The sequence below is a fragment of the Schistocerca americana genome, chromosome 1 (assembly GCF_021461395.2).
Source record: "Schistocerca americana isolate TAMUIC-IGC-003095 chromosome 1, iqSchAmer2.1, whole genome shotgun sequence".
Classification (NCBI taxonomy): domain Eukaryota; kingdom Metazoa; phylum Arthropoda; class Insecta; order Orthoptera; family Acrididae; genus Schistocerca; species Schistocerca americana.
This window is the reverse complement of record NC_060119.1, coordinates 410,215,732-410,235,896: the sequence shown is the minus strand read 5'-3', so window position 1 is coordinate 410,235,896 and position 20,165 is coordinate 410,215,732. Positions and strand designations below refer to the sequence as shown.

At 40.9% G+C, this 20,165-nt stretch overlaps 1 protein-coding gene across 2 annotated transcripts in view; it reads left to right on the top strand.

Moving 5' to 3' along the window:
* Window positions 1-20,165, top strand: part of LOC124602067 (sphingomyelin phosphodiesterase 4) — a 200,969-nt gene that overhangs the window by 66,867 nt on the left and 113,937 nt on the right. For both annotated transcript variants that reach the window (XM_047136294.1, XM_047136293.1), the window contains exon 7: window positions 9,110-9,428. In XM_047136294.1, the coding sequence (XP_046992250.1) occupies window positions 9,110-9,428 (319 nt within the window). The remainder of the gene's footprint in view (window positions 1-9,109; window positions 9,429-20,165) is intronic.

The following is a 20,165-nucleotide window of genomic DNA, read 5'->3' as shown; positions in this document are numbered from 1 at the left end:
TTCTAGCTTTCGCAACCAATGGTTGCCTCGTCAGGAAAGAGGGAAGGAGAAGGAAAGACAAAAGGATATGGGTTTTAAGGGAGAGGGTAAGGAGTCATTCCAATCCCGGGAGCGGAAAGACTTACCTTAGGGGGAAAAAAGGACAGGTATACACTCGCGCACACACACACATATCCATCCACACATACACAGACACAAGCAGACATTTGTAAAGGCAAAGAGTTTGGGCATTTTTTGGGCAGAGATGTCAGTCGGGGCGGATGTGCAGAGGCAAAGATGAAGTTGAAAGACAGGTGAGGTATGAGCGGCGGCAAATTGAAATTAGAAATTAGCGGAGATTGAGGCCTGGCGGATAGCGAGAAGAAAGGATATGCTGAAGGGCAAGTTCCCATCTCCGGAGTTCTGACAGGTTGGTGTTAGTGGGAAGTATCCAGATAACCCGGACGGTGTAACGCTGTGCCAAGATGTGCTGGCCGTGCACCAAGGCATGTTTAGCCACAGGGTGATCCTCATTACCAACAAACACTGTCTGCCTGTGTCCATTCATGCGAATGGACAGTTTGTTGCTGGTCATTCCCACATAGAACGCTTCACAGTGTAGGCAGGTCAGTTGGTAAATCACGTGGGTGCTTTCACACGTGGCTCTGCCTTTGATCGTGTACACCTTCCGGGTTACAGGACTGGAATAGGTGGTGGTGGGAGGGTGCATGGGACAGGTTTTACACCGGGGGCGGTTACAGGGGTAGGAGCCAGAGGGTAGGGAAGGTGGTTTGGGGATTTCATAGGGATGAACTAAGAGGTTGCGAAGGTTAGGTGGACGGCGGAAAGACACTCTTGGTGGAGTGGGGAGGATTTCATGAAGGGTGGATCTCATTTCAGGGCAGGATTTGAGGAAGTCGTATCCCTGCTGGAGAGCCACATTCAGAATCTGATCCAGTCCCGGAAAGTATCCTGTCACAAGTGGGGCACTTTTGGGGTTCTTCTGTGGAAGATATATATATAAAAAAAACAAAGATGATGTGACTTACCAAACGAAAGTGCTGCCAGGTCGAAAGACACACAAACATACACACAAAATTCAAAATTCAAGCTTCTGCAACAAACTGTTGCCTCATCAGGAAAGAGGGAAGGAGAGGGAAAGACGAAAGAATGTGGGTTTTAGGGTTTTAAGGTAGAGGGTAAGGAGTCATTCCAATCCTGGGAGCGGAAAGACTTACCTTAGGGGGAAAAAGGACGGGTATACACTCGCACACACACACATATCCATCCACACATATACAGACACAAGCAGACATTGAGTCAATCATTTTAGTTTCGGTCTACATCTACTAACTGTAAACAGAATGAGGCTAATGATGTCAGTTGGACCGCCAGTAAAAGAGTGCACCGTGAGTTCCTGCTGCTAATAAGGCAAGTACAGCATTAGTTTATTACATATTTTTACGAGCTTCAAACAGGAGTGACTTACTTTCTATTATCTGTGTAGTTACTAGTGTAGTTTCGTAATTTCTTGCGTGTTTGAGTGCTTACTAGGCACAGCTTTTTATTTTAATAATAGTGTAGCATAGAGTACCACCGTTGCTATCGACCCTCATATTGCACAGGCTTTTGTTCATTTTGCTTAGAACAGCTAAGTGTCGTTAGACTGTCAGTGAGAGAGCACAGCGAGTTCCTGATAAGGCAAGTACACCATTCGCTTATTACATATTTTTACGAGCTTCAAACAGGATCGATTGCAGTAAAGGATAGGAACTGTGATAGCTGTGTACAGATGCAAGCTAAGTTGTTGACCATTCGCACACAGCTCCAGGCTGTGTTGGCTTTTGTCACACAGTTTGAGGCTGCTGCCAAGGGACATCACTGCGGAGCATCAGACACAGGTATGTGAGGGACCTCAAGCACATCCCACTTGTCCCCTAATCAGTACACTGCTGTACCCCTCCCCCCCCCCCCTCCCCCGAAGGGCTGATCGTAGGGCCTCTCCAGTTCATTTGACGAACAGGTTTCGGGCGTAATCTTTGGCTGATGAAGTCTGAGCCGGATGCAGTCGTCCACACTGTTCCAGAGGAAGCTTCTCGGCCCGCAAGGTCTGGGCATTCACAGAGGGTGGATTTGCTGGTAGTTGGCAGCTGCAACATTAGGTGCATAATGGGGCCCCTTAGAAACATGGCTGCCAAGGAGGGGAAGGAAGCCAGTGTGCACACCGTGTGCATACCGCATTCCCCTCCAGTGGAGTGTTCGTGGCCTTAGATTCAACAAAGAGTAATTATGGCTGCTCTTGGAATTGCAGCATCCACTTGTTCTCTACCTCCAGGAAACAAAATTCCTTTCTCTTGACCATTTTGACCTCTCACATATCTTTCTGGTCCGCTTTGACCTTCCGCCCAAGGTCAGTATTTCATCTCATGGGGAAGTCATACTGCTCATCCGGGAAGACGTCGATAACCAAACCATCTCACTGAACACAAAGCTGCAAGCTGTTGTGGTTCACATTTTCCTTCCTTGCTCATCTTTTCTCATTGTACCGTCTACATCCCTCCATCATTCGGTGTCACCAGGGCAGACTTTAACGTGCACCATCCCCTTTGTGGCTCTCTCAGAACCTGTCAGAGAGGTGTGCCCTCTTGGCTGACCTTACTCAATTTCACCTCATCTGCCTCAACACTGGAGCACCTATGTCCCTTTCAGACTCCTCGCACACTTTTTCCCATTTGGGCCTCTCGTTCTGCATTGCCCAGCTTGTCCATCATCTCGAGTGGTCCATTCTCTCTGACATGTATTAGTGACCATTAACCATGTGCTATCCATTTACTGACTCCTATCCCACATAAATGCAAACACAAACAGCAGCTTTCTAAGACTGACTGAAGGCTTTACCCCTCACTGGCGATCTTCGAAGGACTTTATTTCCCAGGTCGAATGCCTTACAAATGTTATCCTTATCGCCGCAGAATGTTCCATTCCTCATGCTTCATCTTTACTGCGCCATGCCCCATCCTATGGTGGACTGTGAGATATGCTGCGATGCAGCATCCTATAGCAGTGTGTCTTCGAAATTGGAGACTAGAGGATCCCGTTCAATGAGATCTACAGAGGAATCAGAGGATGCAGCACTTTACATGCAGTTCGTGCATGGAGAGGTGCTCTCTGAGCTTTTAACCATAATCCTACGATGACGAATTGCATTCTCCCTTTCACTTTCCCACTAACAAAACCATTTGTATGAATTTCTGGTGCTACAATGGGTTTCTTCCACCGTCTTTACATCTTGGGCCTGTTGCTCTTCCATTAACTAAAACTACGAAATTCCTGGTGCTCATGCTCAATTGGAAACTTTTTTGGTCGTCCCATGTGTCGCACCTAGCCGCCTGCTGTACACGGTCCCTCAACATCCTGCGTCCCCTTAGTGAGGCTTCCTGGGGAGCAGATATGACCATCCTCCTCCATTTGTACTGATCCCTTGTCCATTCGAAACTAGACTATTGATGTTTTGTTTATGCATCTGGACATCCGTCCTTACACCATCTAAATACAGTCCACCATTGTGGCATCCGTTCGCCTAGTGGTGCCTTTTACGCTAGCCTGGTTGAGAGTCTATATGCAGAACTAGTGAACTACCACTGTCATACTGACATGGTGTTCTTCTCAGTGGATACGCATGCTATTTGTCTGCCATGCCTGGCCACCCATCTTATGCCTCCCTCTTCAATGACTCCATTGACCACCAGAATGGGGTGCGTCCCTCTTCTCTGTTATGTCCTGGAGATTGCTTTTGGCTTTTGCTCCAGCAGCTTAGCTTCATGCTACCTTCCACTTTCCCAATGGATGTGAACCCTTCATCACCTGCGCTTTGTGCGGTGGCCTGTGTTCACCTTGGACTTCATTTGCTTCCTATGGACATTACTCCAGACTCACTCTGTTGCCATAAGTTTCTGGACCTTCACATTGAACGTCACGATAGTATCTTTGTGTACATTGATGGCTTTCGGACTGACCATGGTGTTGGCTGTGCTCTTGTCATTGGCACTGATGATTTTTGGTATTGGCTTCGAGAATATTGCTCAATATTTACAGTGGAGCTCTTCATCCTGTATCAGGCCACGCAGTACTTTCGGCGACTCAGGTTTTTCAATTGGGTCATTTGCTCTGACTCTCTGTGCCCTTCTGAGCCTCTGTGTGCTGTACACAGTACATTCCTTAGTGCAACTGGTCCAAGAAAGCTTCCAAATGCTCATTATTGATGGAGCCACTGTGATGTTTATGTGGGTCCCTAGCCATGTCGGTCTGATGGGAAACGAGGACGCTGGATGCTGACACTGCTGTTGAGGCTGCAGTCCTCCTACCTCAGCCCTCTGGTTCTTCCATTCCTTCCGATGATCTCTGTGTTGCTGTTCGTCATCATGTGGTGTCATTTTTTCATCTCCAGTGCTCCTTCCTTCATGGGAAAAAGTTCTGGAGAATTAAACCTCTTCCAGCAACTTCACCAACTTCCTCTCAGCCCTCTCACCACGATCATTTTAGCTAGGTTGCTTGTTGTTTTAGCCATCACCATTTGTTAAATGCTGGTTCCCCACCACTGCACACACTGTCATCAGTTTTGACAGTTCACCATTTGCTGACGGAATGCCTGTTTTTTAACCACTTATGTTGTAGTTTATGGTTGTTGTCAGCAAGGTATAGGCCATTACAGTGAACAATTCATGGGCTCTCTACCATGTTTTACTTTTTATCCATTGTAGCAATATGGCAAAGGACATTTAATATTTAGTTCAGGACTTCCGTTGTCTCTGTAGCATATTTTATGGACCTTTCTCGAAGAGGAAGTCCCTGTTTCTAGCTGTCTTTCCTTCCATCAATTGGGCTTAATGTGTAGTCACTTTTAACGCTTTTTTTGTCTTAGTGTTCTATGGTTCTGATAAGGACGAATATGACCTTAGTTGTTTTTGTGCCCTAAAACAAAACAAAACAAATAAACATAGCCTACCATTAGCGGGAACTACAAATCATCAGTCCAGGCGACCATTGTCATCTTTAGACCATATCCCATCCCATAGTAAGGGCTTGTTTTCCAGCATTAAATTGGTGTACATTTTGATGATTTTTGACTTTTTTTTTCCACAACCTGTGACAATTGTCGGTAAACTTTATGATCATTACGTTATTGCTCTTGGTACATTATTGCTCTTGGCCTTTCTCTCTGGTAGTGACTGTCTCCCAGAAATCGAAGTACTCACAGTACGCACAGGTCAAAGTGGATAGCAAAAGTCTCTGTGCCTGTTGGTCAAGCAGTGTTATCCAACACTGACTTGCTGTTGTTGATGTTAGATGCACCACTATCAAAACTGACCCTTTCCCATTTCACAGTTGGCACTTCTCATGTGTTATGAGCGCAGTGTGTGCGTGCATTTTCCGTGCTCCCCACAACGCCATTACTGTTGTACTTGTGCTTAGGAGCATGAGCAGGCATGAGTATTCAAACATGGAATCAGGGAGTTGTTAAGCTCTGCGTTAAAGTGAATGCTATGCCAGTTCTACACCCTAAAGAATTAGCGACGTTTTAGGAAAGAATATTATGTTTATCTTCTGCCTCATCCCACTTTTGCCAAAACACAAGAGCTCCTCATCAAAGTTGAAGATAATATAAAATTCCTGAACTAGGGGTATATTGCATCCCATGAGACGGTGAGAAGGAATGCTTGAGATAGACAATAAGAATGGTGCAAGAGATGCTGGGTGATCACAAGCACAACACCGGACTCCTCCAGTCCAACAGATTATCCGTCACTGAACATATACTTGAATGCAAATGTGGCTATGTAGTAGGAAAAATACAAATTTTGGTGCAAGCTTCATCCTGATGAGCCACTATTGTTAAGGAGCTTGTTGGTATCCACCTTGCAGGGTCCTCAGGAACTGTAACAATAGGTACCCCATCAGAAAAGCTTTAGACAATGCATTAAAATTGTTACATACTTTACCCCAGAACACTTATGATTACCAACTGCTGTTAGATTTGGAGACAAGGCGTGACTTCTGAGGACGTACATCAGAAGTGGAGGGTGATTGTCACCCAGCAGTGTCTGTTTCTATCAGTAACAATGCAGTACTATAAGATGATGCATAACAAAATGTATTTAACAAAATCAACTTCATAAGATTGTTGAATTCCATCTTGTGGGCTCTTAGGTGTGACACTCATCCCATTATGTCTCTGAATGGGACACAGTTCTGTTTTAAGTGGCTTCCTTCTCTGGCATGAAGACCTATTACTTTGTGGTACTTACGACATGCAGCTAAACTATACATCACATGTTAGTTGAGAGTGCTTTATACCTTGACAAGATGGCAGCAGCCAGTTTTTGGTTGATCTCTCTATTTTAAATGACATTATAATAGATTTGACATGAATTTCAAGAATATTGCTGGAAATGGTGTACTACTTAAATTGTTAGGCAGGAAATTTTAGTGGGAAATGTAGGTGACTGGATCATGCACTTATTATGTAAAGGTCAATTAACTACCATGCCCTGACCTGTTTGTTCATTTTCTGTGTTTTTATTCTAATCTTTCATTTTAATATGTGGCATGTGTATGCAGTTCTCATTTTGATCTACTTGTTTCCATTTTAACTGTGTGTCCAACAATATTTGTAAAGAGGCTACTGAACTGTTGAGGACAATAAACAGACAGACAGCCACTTCATTAATCAGCAGGGAAGAGTACACATTGTATGTCCATTGCATGTGTTTCTTCCTGTGACAATCGGTGTGCTGTAAGTATATACAGTATATTTTGTATTACATCCACAAGTGCAATATCCTCATGCATGATACTTCCTGTTGCCAGTATTTTGGCAACCCCATAAGGATCAGACTGTGGTTTGGGTAGAATCAACATTCTACTCCTTAGAGAGCAAAAAAGCAAATATCTGGTGTGGGTGACAAAACCACATTTTTTCCTTGTGAATGAAAAGCACAAAAATTTTCTACAGTCTTAATTTAATTAATTAACATGTTACCAACTTACGAGATTGTCATCAGGCTGTAACTTAAGGAGTGAGGATGGCCTTGTAATCCAAAAAATGTTAATGTATCCTACAGATCAGTAATAGAAGATTTAGTTAACAAGATGGACAGAGTACAATGACCTGTGATGACTCTTTGTTGGAATTACCTGTAGCCCGTCGAGTAAATGGTTGTTGAACCTCGTTGGACGAAGCATTATATCCCAGCTCGTCTTCTTCCTCTCCTCCTCCTTCTCTCTCTCTCTCTCTCTCTCTCTCTCTCTCTCTCTCTCTCTCTCTCTCTCTCTCTCTCTCTCTGAAAAAAGAGAGATAAAAAGAAACTTTTATGCAATGTGCACATGCCACAAATGAATTGCAGACTTCTGGTTTGTGTGTAGTTGTTTGTTTTGTGTGGTAGCAAAAAGTTCAGTTTTCATCTCAACTACCTTGTGTTTGTTTCAAGTTATTGCTGTCTTCCTTATATATTTTACACTCCAAACTTATGGAAAAGAAAGTATTTGCACATGGCCTCTAACCAACTATTCAGTTTTCTGTCCAAATTGTGGCCAAACCTGACAGTCTAATGGCACAGCATACTACTCACCACTGTGTCATTCACTCGAGCTGTTGCTACATAATCCATGCCATGTGGGAGTTTCTGGATCTAAGTTGGGTAGAGAACGTGTTTGTGTGTATAAACTTGGGATTGCTTGTGCAGTGACAAGCATTCAAGTCCCTACAGCTGCACTGTGTGCCATACACATGACTAAATTGTTTGTTCCTTATAACTATACTAGTGTATACTCATTCATGTTAGTTGAGAGCTCTGTTTCAAGTAAGCTGTGGGAGAATTCTGCATATGATTTTACAAGAGGAGTATGAATATTTCAACACACAACAGTCTTCACAGTGACATATTCGAAGTGATGCTTTCAAATGCAGTTACAAGCAGATGAATTATCCAAGCTTATTGAATAGGACACAGCGGTATTTTGGCTGGTAAGTGATACTACATAATTACAAACATCAGATGATTACTCAGAGCTAGTCAGGATCAAAGGTTGGTGGCTCATTAGCTTTATTTCTGGTGATTCTTGGAATATTTGATCTATGTTGACAGTCATTACACTTGCAATAACATGATAAAAGGCCACCCTTGACTCTCCTATCAGGTGAACCATTGGTGTATGTTCGCACATACTTTCATCAAGCGGAGTGTAATGACCTCCTGTGTTAAGTTTTTGTAAAGCAAGGTCTGCTGTTACAGCACTTTGTGATAAAAAAATTGCCTCTGTTTCTTTCTAACATTTAATTTTACTTGTATTGTGACAAGCTGGAGGAAAGAATCACAGTGTTGACATTTTTTTCCATTTTGAATAATAACAAGTTCAAGATTTCTGATTGCTGGCAGCTATCTTGAAGCTATTTTCTTAAGTGTAAAAGATGATTGTTAAGTTTTTCATGATTACTAGAAATTGTCAGTAGCATAGTCATTGCTGTCTTTGGATTCCTCCTCCTGCTCTTGACTGAAAATTCTTGCTCTTTTTTCTTATTATCTCTGCTATTGTGGTTCTGTTGCTGTAAAAAACCACTGTTCTTCCTAAACAATGTGTAAATTTTTAAGATGCAGAATTTCATATTGATCACTTTTGTAGGTGTAGACAGTTATTACTGTCTCAAGGCATCAGAATGATAGATTTCATTGTAGCCTTTTGATGTCTTATGTGGGGCAGTACACACAGGAATACAGTATTTGAAGGAGGATATTTTCTCGCTTTAATTGCTGAAAGTAGTATTACTCAGTATCTTAAACATTTTTTTAGCAGGCAACATAGATGCATTTTTAACATATGAACAAAAGTCGTGTATTAATAAAATATTCTCTGAGTCCTGACTGTCAACTACTTGACAATAACAGAGGAGATTTCTGCTGAAGTGTCTTGGGCAGCTGACCACTTGTCATATCTTGAAGCCCAAGAATATTTTATTAACGGATACCATCTTGAGAGCATGCATTCACACTTCCGTTTGAAGTACTTTATACTTACATTTATATGAACTTCAACATTTCATGCACTGTGTTTATAATTTACCTTGAATTTTCAGAGTAATATTGGGTGCAGTACAAGGGAAGATATTCCTGTTTCTGCAACACTGCATGCAACACTGGCCACTCGATGGTTCATTTCGGTGGGTGCTCGAATTGTGGCTCAGTTTCATCCAACCATGGCGCTACACGGAACAACGCCATAGGGGAGGCATTGAGAGAGGGCCTCTCGTGACATGTGATATCCGCATATGGAGTTACTTTGTGGCAGAAAATTTGCCGGCCTACACAGCAATCTTTCACCAACTGTTACCTCGTTTCTCTCGCCTTGATTTGCCTCTTCCAAAAAATTCATACATGCTTTATAGGGTCACAAAGGTGAGCAAAGCTCAAGAATCTATCTTACTCAAACCTTTTAAAGTAAGAAAATCAATAAAAATATTTATATCTTGCTAAAGCTTCTATGTTACTTTGTAATTTTTAATATTTCTGTCCATTGACAAGTAATATACAAAATATGTTTGTGGTGTGCGTAATAGACATTAAACTTCATATTCAAAAAAATAGACTATCCCAGATTGTCCAACAGCATGAAGATATGGCAACAATAATCCAAACTCTGTGCTTTCTGTTTTTTCCTTTCCAGGTTATTCCTAAAATAGTTCTTCTCAAGGTGCTTCCTCAGACTTCTCCCATAGCACTGATGTTAACGGAACATTAAACCCAGTGACATGACATACAGCAATAGACACAGAGTCTTGAGCTTGACTTTATCACAAAATTAATGACTAATATCAACAATGGAAAGTCCAGTTTGGAGTAGCAACAGTATTATGGAAAGGATAGAGTGCTGCCCACCTTACATGACATGTTGAGTTGTAGACAGACAAGATAAAAAGACTTTGAGCTTTTGGGCAGAAGCTTTTTCAGAAAGGAAAACACACACACTTTCACACAAACCAGCACACGTCATGCACACATGACCATAACTCCGGTCAGAGTGGTCACTCTGGCTGGAGATAGTGGTCATGCGTGCATATGGTGTGTGTGTGTGTGTGTGTGTGTGTGTGTGTGTGTGTGTGTCCCTCCCTGAAGAAGGCTTAGACTGAAAGTTCAACAGACTTTTAGTTGTGCTTGTCTCCAACTCAATGTGTCACCTTTACAGTGAGTAGTAATCTGTCCTTTTCATAATATTGTTAATAATTAGGTCTGAAATGGAAACTTTGGAGATTAGAAAACTGGGATCAGACAGGATGTTGACACCACATCTTTAGCTTTTGGAGGCTTGGATACTAGAATGGCTATGTACCGTAAAGGAGTCGACAATTGCATGGTGATCTTCCCTCCACGCTTCTTGAAGCGAATCAATTATCCTGTACAATCTAAGTATCAGCCATACCTGGTTGACTCAGGATGTGACCATAAGGTGAGAGGAACCAACCATTTGTCAATGTGGTGCCTCTCTGTTGGTGGCCCATTCCTTTTAGCATCACAACTTCACTGCTTTGCATCATACACTGTAGGTTGACCATTCTTTGTTTCCACAGTTAAGTGATGATGTCCAGGCAATAGACATGGTTTTGCATTTTATTCGAAAGGGTGGTTTATACACACTCATTTAAAGCATGTATCTTATTGTTTGAGTGTGGCATTTGTGTGTTTGGTTCTGCAGTGAGCCAATGTAGTTCATTTCTGGTTTTTTATTATTGCTGTTGCTAATCTGTCAACTGTGAAATAAGATAAGTATGATAAATTTGTTTTACTTCGGAATGTAATTGCCGACAGCTGCATCATTCGTGAAGTAAACTTCAGGGAACAGGGAACTTCCTTGATGAATAGCATCTCAAGGAGTTCTGACTTATTTTTGTATGTAGTTCCTAATGGTGTCAAACAATGGAAAATCCAGGATGGAATGTAACAATATTATGAAAAGGATGGTTGCTACTCACCATACAGTACAGATGCTGAGTTGCAGATAGGCACGACAAAAGGACTGTCACAAAATAAGCTGTCAGCCAACAAGGCCTCTGCCATAAATAGACAACACACAATTCACACACACATGACCACAGTCTCTGGCAGCTGTAGTCAGACCTGTGCCCATCTGCGATTCAGCATCTCCGCTATATGGTGAGAAGCAACTATCCTTTCAATTTGTTATATTTCTAATAGTGTCACTTCTGTTAGCAGGCACTGTCTCAAATTGCAAGAAGTCAAAATCTGTGAGATTGTAGACTTTTGTGATGTATAATCATGGTGGCAACTCTTGTGGAAAAGGTGGAGTTCTCAGGGAATTACATTTTACCTGGGAAAATTGGGGAATCTCATGGAATTTCAGGACTTTCATAAAATTTCAGGGAATTCTGTTTTTAACTTAGTATTGAAATTTAATTTGATTGGCTTTCATAAATCACAAGTTTTAAAATACTTAAAATTTCTGAGTGTTAGTTATATATTATTCCATATAAATTATTGATGATTGATATTCAAAAACTTTGGTTAGTATAGCTCAGTTGAGAGGAAAGAAAAGCCATTATTGTGTTTGACATCCCCACTTGCCATTAATTTCTCAGGACCTTCTTGACATCATTCTTCATTTTCACACCCGGAATTCTCAGGGACTTTTTTTTTCCCCTCCCAGTTTGAATTGCCACCATGATAATGATTTTGAAATATTGTCAGGTATCGAACCATGTGACATTGTCCAAACAGTATGGTGTTTTGGAAATCTGACGTGTTGCCAGCTTCAGGTGGTCCTGATGACTGAGAGTCTTTTGCTGGATGCCATCTTATATAATCTCTTCCTCCTGCTGCTGTTCTCGAGTCCACTGTACCTAAGTGCAGCTCCACTGGTGATACAGAGATGGAAGTGCTTGGTCACAACATGAGCCATCACGAATGTTGAGATACTGCTGATGTGGTGTGGCCTCAGTTCTTCCACTGATGTGGCGTGGGTGGATCTTCCTGCAATCTTTTGCTGCATGTTGATTGTGCTCAAGGCTGTATCCCAAGCCTTACCTAATTGGAAAGTGCTGACTTTATCATTTCTTCATATAACCGGATCTCAACAGACTCTTTTAAAAAGCTATCCTAAAACATGTTGGTGTGGTTTTTAACAACTTTGTGTCATCATAATTTGTGATATGTTGTTTGGATCTGGCTTTGTTGTTTGTTGCTTACCTGTATGACACTTGCGTTCTGCACTTATTTCCTGTACTGTCCAGATAATCTGGCCTTCATACATTTCCTGCCCTGGCATGGCATGTGGTAGACTCGTGGTTTCTGGAGTCCTTGGCAGACCCACACAACAAGGCTTTCATCTTGGGCAGGAGGCAGAAAATATACTTGGCATTATTCTGCCAGAGAGTTCTTCCAATTTTGACTGATGTTTTCATTGTGTGAGAGATAAATGTGATCGCAGCAGATTTCTCTTCCTCTGCTAACTGTGGCGTAGGTGCCTTCAGTTTTATGACACCCTGATCTGACAGTGGCTGCAACTGTTCTTGAGGAAAACTTTGTATGTTGCAATGCCTTAGGTAAACTTAATACCATATTTGAACATTACGGATTGTTTTTCCTACTTACCTGCATTAGCTTACATTTTCCTACATTTAGATCATGTTGCCATTCATCACACCAGATACGTATTCTCTTTAAGTCATACTGTTTCCTCCTACAGTGAAGCAACGATGGTGCTTGCCCATACATAACAGCATCATCAGTAAATAGTCACTGATTGCTGCTCATCAAATTGTTTATGCATGTAGAGAACAAGATTAGTCCTTGCACACTTCCCTGGGACACTTCAGACGACACCCTTGCCTCTGATGAGAACTCACCATCCAGGACAATGTACTGGGTTCTATTAATTAAAAAGTCTTTGAGCCACTCATATCTGAGAACCTATTCCATATGCTCAGACCTATGTTAACAGTCTGCAGTGGGGCACTGTGTCAAACAACTGCTTTGTGGAAATCTAGAAATATACCGTCTGTCTGTGGCCTTTCATCCATAGTTCACAGGATATAGTGCGAGAAGCAGCTAGCTCAGCTTTGCATGAGCAATGTTTTCTAAATCTGTCCTTAATTTGACGAAAGAAGTTTTTCTGTCTCTAGGTAAGTTATTATATTCTGACTAAAAATATGCTCAAGGATTTGGGAACAAACCAGTGTAAACGATATTTACCTGTAATTTTGAATGTTCATTCTTTTACTCTTCTTCTTTACAGTAGTCACCTACATTTTTTTTTATTCGCATGGAACCTCACACTGAGTGAGAGATTCGCGATAAATGCCAGCTAAGAAAGGGACCAGTGCTGAAGAGTATTCTGTATAAAACAGAATCAAAGCTTCATTCAAGCAACTTATTTGTTTTCAACTCTTTCAGTTGCTTCTCAATACCAGTAATGCTTTTGTGTGCATCCTCCATACTGGAGTCAGTGTGACAATCTAATTATGGAAAGTCTATCTGATTTTCTTGTGTGAATGATTTATTAAATGAGAAATTTAAAACTTCGGCTTTAAGATATTTCACTAACAAGGGAAACTCCCCTTGACACTCCCCTCAAATTTAGTGGTAAGAGGGTCCAGTGGACAGTCAATCAGAAACCGGACAACTACTTTATTAACAGCTAAAAGGAAGTGGCTTTCGAATGGAAACCACAAACATTTGAGGACCAGGTGTCTAATTAGCTGAATCCTCCACCGAAAAATGCATCTAGTGTGTCATACACAGCATTAGTGACAGTACGTTTGTCATATGATGGGAATCTCTTATTGATGCACCTAACTTGTACGAATGATGAGTGAGATATGTCTCCTTGCCCGATACAGGTGTTCGTACGAATGTGACTGTGACCCCTCCCAAGGAAATGATGAAAATGTAATAGTTTGTCACATAAGCTGCAACAAATGAATGCAATAATTTCATAATCGCCCAGTTTCTCTGTCCTCTGTCAAAATCTGTTTTTGAAGCTGCATTCTGTTTTGGAAGGCTTGACTCTTGAATTCATTTGTTCTTGCATAGTTCACACCCATGTATTTGTTGTTTTCATTTCTATGGGGTGTCAACGTGGTATCTTGCCTGCCCTCACTATTGATCACATTTACTTACTACATGAGTTATATTCTATAACCCTTGTGTATTATGACAACTGCCAAGACTACAGAAAGAGAACAAACATTTCAGTGACTGGACGGATAGTTCATAATGTTGTGAAGAATAAGTAAATAAATGAATAAATGCCACAAGGAAATTTTGAACATGGCTCACCCTCTTGGCAGTCCAAAACCATAACAACTTACCCATTGCACTGTTTTTTCTTTTTCTTTTTGTGTTTTGTGCAGGCTTACAAATTTCTGATAACGGTCACCTTTGGCATTTCTGTAGTCTATTTTGAACTGCGAATACGACACTCTCTCTTTCCTCAACATTTTCTGAATTTTGTTATTAAACCATGGTGTGTCTTTTCCATCCTTAATCCATTTTCTCGGCACATACTTCTCTAGAACACAATTTACAAATTTACAATCAATTTAAACTTTGCCTGTAATTCTTTATGTCCAGAATATTGGAAACAAAATAATGCCCATTCTTTGTTGAAGCAGAACATTAATAACTGATTATGTACTCGTTCCAGCATAAAAACTCTTTCTGCCTTCTGAGTGGATTTATTAACTTTACTAACCATCTTCGCTTTGATGACAGCATGATCACTAATCCCTGCCTCTCTATTGACACTTTCAGTAACATCAAGCATGTTTGTAGCTACAAGGTATAAAATTTTTCCATAGTATTTGGGTCATCAAACTAGCTGCTCAGCTCAGGTTGTGGAAAATGTATTGAGGACTCCTTCACAAGACTTGTCTTTTCATACCACCTGTAATGAATCCATAGACGTCCCAGTCTGTACTCGGTAAGTTAAAGCCATCTCCAGCTAATATTGCATGTTCATGCTACTTCTGTGCCACTGAGCAGTGACATTCTTTGAATGATCCTGTAACTGTTATGGCAGAATCAGGTGGTAGATAAAAACTTCAAATGATTAACTTGTGTTCACGTAGACAAGTTTCTCATGTCCAGATAACTTCGCAGTCATTTTCAGTTTCCACCTAAGTAGACACAATATGTAGCCAGTCACAATGAATGCCATCCTTCCCATGCTGTCTAACCAGTGTTTTTAATATATGTTTCATACCTCATTAGATATTTCATCCAGCTGTAGGTTCAGAGTACAGTTTGAGTGTGACACCTTTCCAGGAGGCAGTAAACTCAGGGATTTTGTTAGGGATGCTTTGGCAATTTACCAACAAAATTTTTACATTCAAAGTTTCCTTGCTTTATTTATTAACTCATTTGAGTTGGGAGCAAATGCAGTACATGATAATTATCATTAATAATAAAAGTTGTTGCCCAAAATCTTGTAACACAAATTGCTCTCTGAGTTGTGAGCAGAAGATCTTCTTCTGTACAAGATGCAGGGCATAGTTGATATACTACTAGGTGTTCGATGGCGTGTTCTTCTCTGCAGTCCACAGGGAAGTGCCATTTGTGGTGGTTACTCCTGGATCTTCCAACTCCAGATTGAAAGACTGCTGAGTGACCTCCGTATGATCCAGTTGTGTTCATGCCCAGGTGGGAGGGTTTCCGAAGCGGTGGTCAGGTTGAGTTATTCCAGAGTCAAGAAATTTACAGTTGTTTCCTTGCTGATAGCTACTGCTATTTACAACACTGAAGCGGCCTTGAAACTTCTGGACATCAACACTGTAACTGCTGGAATGTGCCCATATAATGGATTGTTTTCCTGATAAGCATGATTAGTTCTCTCTGCATTGGCTGCCTACTTTATGACAAATATCTGGTGTCACAGTGCCTGCGGATGGTATAATTTTACAGGTACTGTAGGTTTCAGACATCCTGTAATAACTGTACACATTTCATTCATGCCTTGTCAATTCAACCCCAGAAGCAATTCAGTGATCTTTTGATCTTTACCTTGTATGTGACCCATTGTTTTGGCCTAACATTCCCTATGTGCACTCCACAAAAACGTTGTTACCTCAGTAGCTGCTTCCATAGCTTAACTGTTTTTTTTTTCCTCCTACACATGTCCCACTTCACAAGTCATTCTTTCAGAAGCAATTCTGGTTGCTTTGTGACCCCACAGATCATCATGATTGGGAGGTAAAAATGTCTGTATGCCCATTCACCACACAGAATCAATTGATAGATGTTTTGGTTTTATAACAAGCTCTTCTTGATCAGATTCAGAGACATCACCTCAGACAATCCACAAGAACATGCCAGTAACTCAAATCAAATGAGGAATGTGAAGAAGGGACATATGGTTAATGTTGATGCTGGGGGAACTGTGTCAGTTTTGTAAAGAACCTGATGCTATCAGCAAATGCAAATGGTTTCAAGCGCTAAGTATCGATGAACGGCAGGCATTTGTAACAGGAAATAAGTTTTGTTTTTTGTGCATGTGTCCAGTCACTTCTCGAGTAAATGAAAGATTTCTCCTTGTAAGGCCTGTAAGGGAAGGCACAATGTACTGCTCCACAAGTCAGCTGATTCAAAGGATAAACAGGATGGTGAATCTGGAAGCTACTCCTTGGCCCATCAGCCTGTGAAGGGGAGATCAAACATAAAATTTAATGTTTTGTTGGCAACTGCAGTTGTCAACATTAGACAACAAGGGTAAGCTGCAGTCTTGTAGGGTGCTGCAAGATAGTGTGAGCCAGCTGTCTTTTATATCTAAGGCATGGCAACCAAATTAAAATTGAAACAAAACAGTCATTTCCTGCGACGGCAAAGACATTGCCTTTGCAGCCTCAGTTCTTATACCCGTAACATTGAACTGTTGTCTAGGCTTAGTGACTTTCATGTTTAGAACCACTTGTGCTATTGTGGAGAATGTCGCCAGTGACTTAACAGAAAGCTGTATAGATATAAGAAGTAGGAATGTCCCACTTGATCTACCACTTGCTGATCCTTAGTTCAACATGCTTGCCACAGTAGATTCAATTCTTGGTGCCAAGGTTTTCTTCGATGTTGTATGTAGGGAAAGGCTGGAGAAACCAAAAGATCCATCACTGATTGAAACTAAATTTACGAGGGTAATCCCAAAAGTGAGATCTCCTATTTTTTATAAGTGCATAGACCTGTTTATTTCTACAATGGTTTACATCAGTTAACAGCTTCAACATTTAGCTATTTTTCGACATAATCACCATTTCCGTCAATGCATTTTTGTAGACGCTGTGGCAGTTTTTGTATGCCCATGTCGTACCAGCTCACCGCCATGCGGTTCAAAAAGTTATGAACCTCTTCTTTCACCTCGTTGTCGGAAATGAATTGTTGGGACCACAATTAACACTGACAGTTACTGTGAGACTCTGAAAAAACTCAAATGGGCAATTCAGAACCGGAGACGAGGAATGTTTAGCAAGGGCATACACATTCTCCATGACAACGCTCACCCACACATCACTCGGCAAACCGTTGCTCTCGTGCAACAGTTTCAGTGGAACATAATCACCCATCCACCCTATAGTCCTGATTTGGCGCCCAGTGACTCTCACCTGTTCCCTAGGTTAAAGGAACATTTGGCCGGAAAGCGATTCAGCTCCGATGAGCAGGTGAAAGTTGAGGTTCATAACTTTCTGAACAGCATGGCGGTGAGCTGGTATGACGTGGGCATACAAAAACTGCCACAGCGTCTACAAAAATGCATCGACAGAAATGGTGATTATGTCGAAAAATAGCTAAATGTTCAAACTGTAAACTGATGTAAACCACTGTAGAAATAAACAGGTCTATGTACTTATAAAAAAATGGGAGACCTTACTTTTGGGATTACACTTGTAGCCGGATTTTGCCTGGTAGGATTCCTTCAGCTTCATGTAACATGCCTCATTCTGCAGTAACCTACATTTGTTAGAGGTGATGATTTAGATGCCAAAATGCAAAGGTTTTAGGAGCTAGAGGAACTACCTGTGCAAGCAGGATAAAATGTGTGAGGCTTGCATTTAGTGTAACACAGCTCAAGATGAAGGTGGGAGGTTTGTGGATCGTCTGCCAGTGAAACCTGATGAAGTCTGGAACACCTTTAGAGAAGATTTAAAAGGCATGCAAATCTGAAACGGGAATATGCTGCAGTCACGCATGAGTATATTTAACTAGGACACATGGGACTCTCGAACTCTCATGGTATCGTAGGTCCAAAGTTTTACCTCCCGTACCATGTTGTCTTCAAGGAATGCAGCGCCACTACTAAGTTGAGAGTATTGTTTGATGGCTCTGCTGCCATTTGTAGTAGAATACCCCTCAAAGATATCTTGATTGTTGGCCCCACTATCCAACCAGATTTATTTTCGATTATTATAAAATTTTGCTCCTTTAATTTGGCTCTGTCAGTTGACGTAGCAAAAATGTATCTCCAAGTGTATCTCCATCCTGGTGACATGAAATTCCACAGAATTTTGTGGTGGGAATCACTGAACTGATGCAAGAATATAGATTGTCTACAGTCACTTAAGAGGAGTTAGAACGCTCTATCCTTTGTTAAATTTAGTGACTTGGCTTCCCTGTATTTCAGAAACCACTGTAGCCATTAACATGAAACTTTTACAGGACATTAAACTGTGTGTTTTGAGTTTACTGAACTACAATAATTGCATTTCAGCCGCTGCTTTCCAAAATACAATTTTTTAATTACATGGTTAAAATTTTGTGTACTTTTTTTGTACATTATCCTAAATAATTTTAATTATACATAACATTATGTTCTTCTTTTAGTTCAGTAGACTCAGGATATGTATGTTATTACTCCCTAGAAATCTGAATACTTGAAGTGGTTTCTGAGATTTAGGGAAAAATGCAACAGAAAATGTAAATATTCGGGAACGGCTTCTAAAGTTTCAAAAGAGTGTAACTCACTTAATATGTGCTTAATTTTTTATTTTTAGTCACTCTGAAGCACCCTGCACCGTACTGTATATCGTCCTCTTGATCTTTTTCCAACTCTTTTCTTCTTTCTGGACTCCTTATTGGCCAATTTTCTGCATACAATGGGAATCTTGTCCATCCATTCAAGTTCTCTGATGCAGTTTGGTCCAGGAATGATTGCCGTATGCTATAGCACTTTCACCCTACCAATGTTGCCATCATTAAAAGCAGTAACAGCTTCACTGATCACCCCCCCCCGCCCCCCCCCCCCCCCACTTTAGTGTCTTCATTCCAATAGAAACATTTTTTGGTAAGCGAGTCCATATAAGATTATTGAACGACTCATAGGGATTTTGTCAGACACTTCTTCAGTAGTTTAGGATTTGCCAGGTCTTTGTAAATAGGTTTTATGATATCCACGACTGATGCTGGGATGGAATGTTTATGGCTGTATGAACTGTTTGAGTACTGGGCATTGCGGTAATTGCACCATGAATCAGGCCCAGGAGGGCAAAGGTGGTGTACCGGTTTTTCATCAGTTGACAGTCTGTGGAAGAAGGTAGTGTAGCCCATACTGCCTGCTTCATTTTCAACAAATTGTCAGTATTATTTCTAATGGCCATCCCATAATACTGCTGTAGTTCATCAATCATTTTGCCTATCAGCCTGCCTCATATGGTTTCACCATCAGAAAGTTTCTTGTCTCTCAAACTTTGTTTCAACTTCCTCAACCTGGTGCCCATCCTCTTCTGGAAATGACCAACACAAACACATATATTAACCTTTATAACACAACAATCCACAGCTTTCTATATAAAAATTACTGATTTTATTGGATCTTGAAGTAATGCATGTAAAATTTTTTAACATTTTCAATTGATGTAGATCATATTTTAAAAAGTAAAATAAAATACTTCCCATGTGAGTTTGTATGTGAGATATATATCATTTTATTCGAAAAATTGCAAATTTTATAATGAGATAAAAATCCAAAAATGTGAAATTTTTTTTCCAATTTAACTCCCCTTGAAGAACTGTTCCTGCAGCCTGTCTTGTGACTAGATGTCTCCAACAGTTGGCTTTGAGAAGGAAGAAGTTTTCAATGGCATTGCAATCATTGTTTTCTAGCTTCTATGTGTATGACTTATTATGTGGGTCAACTACTGA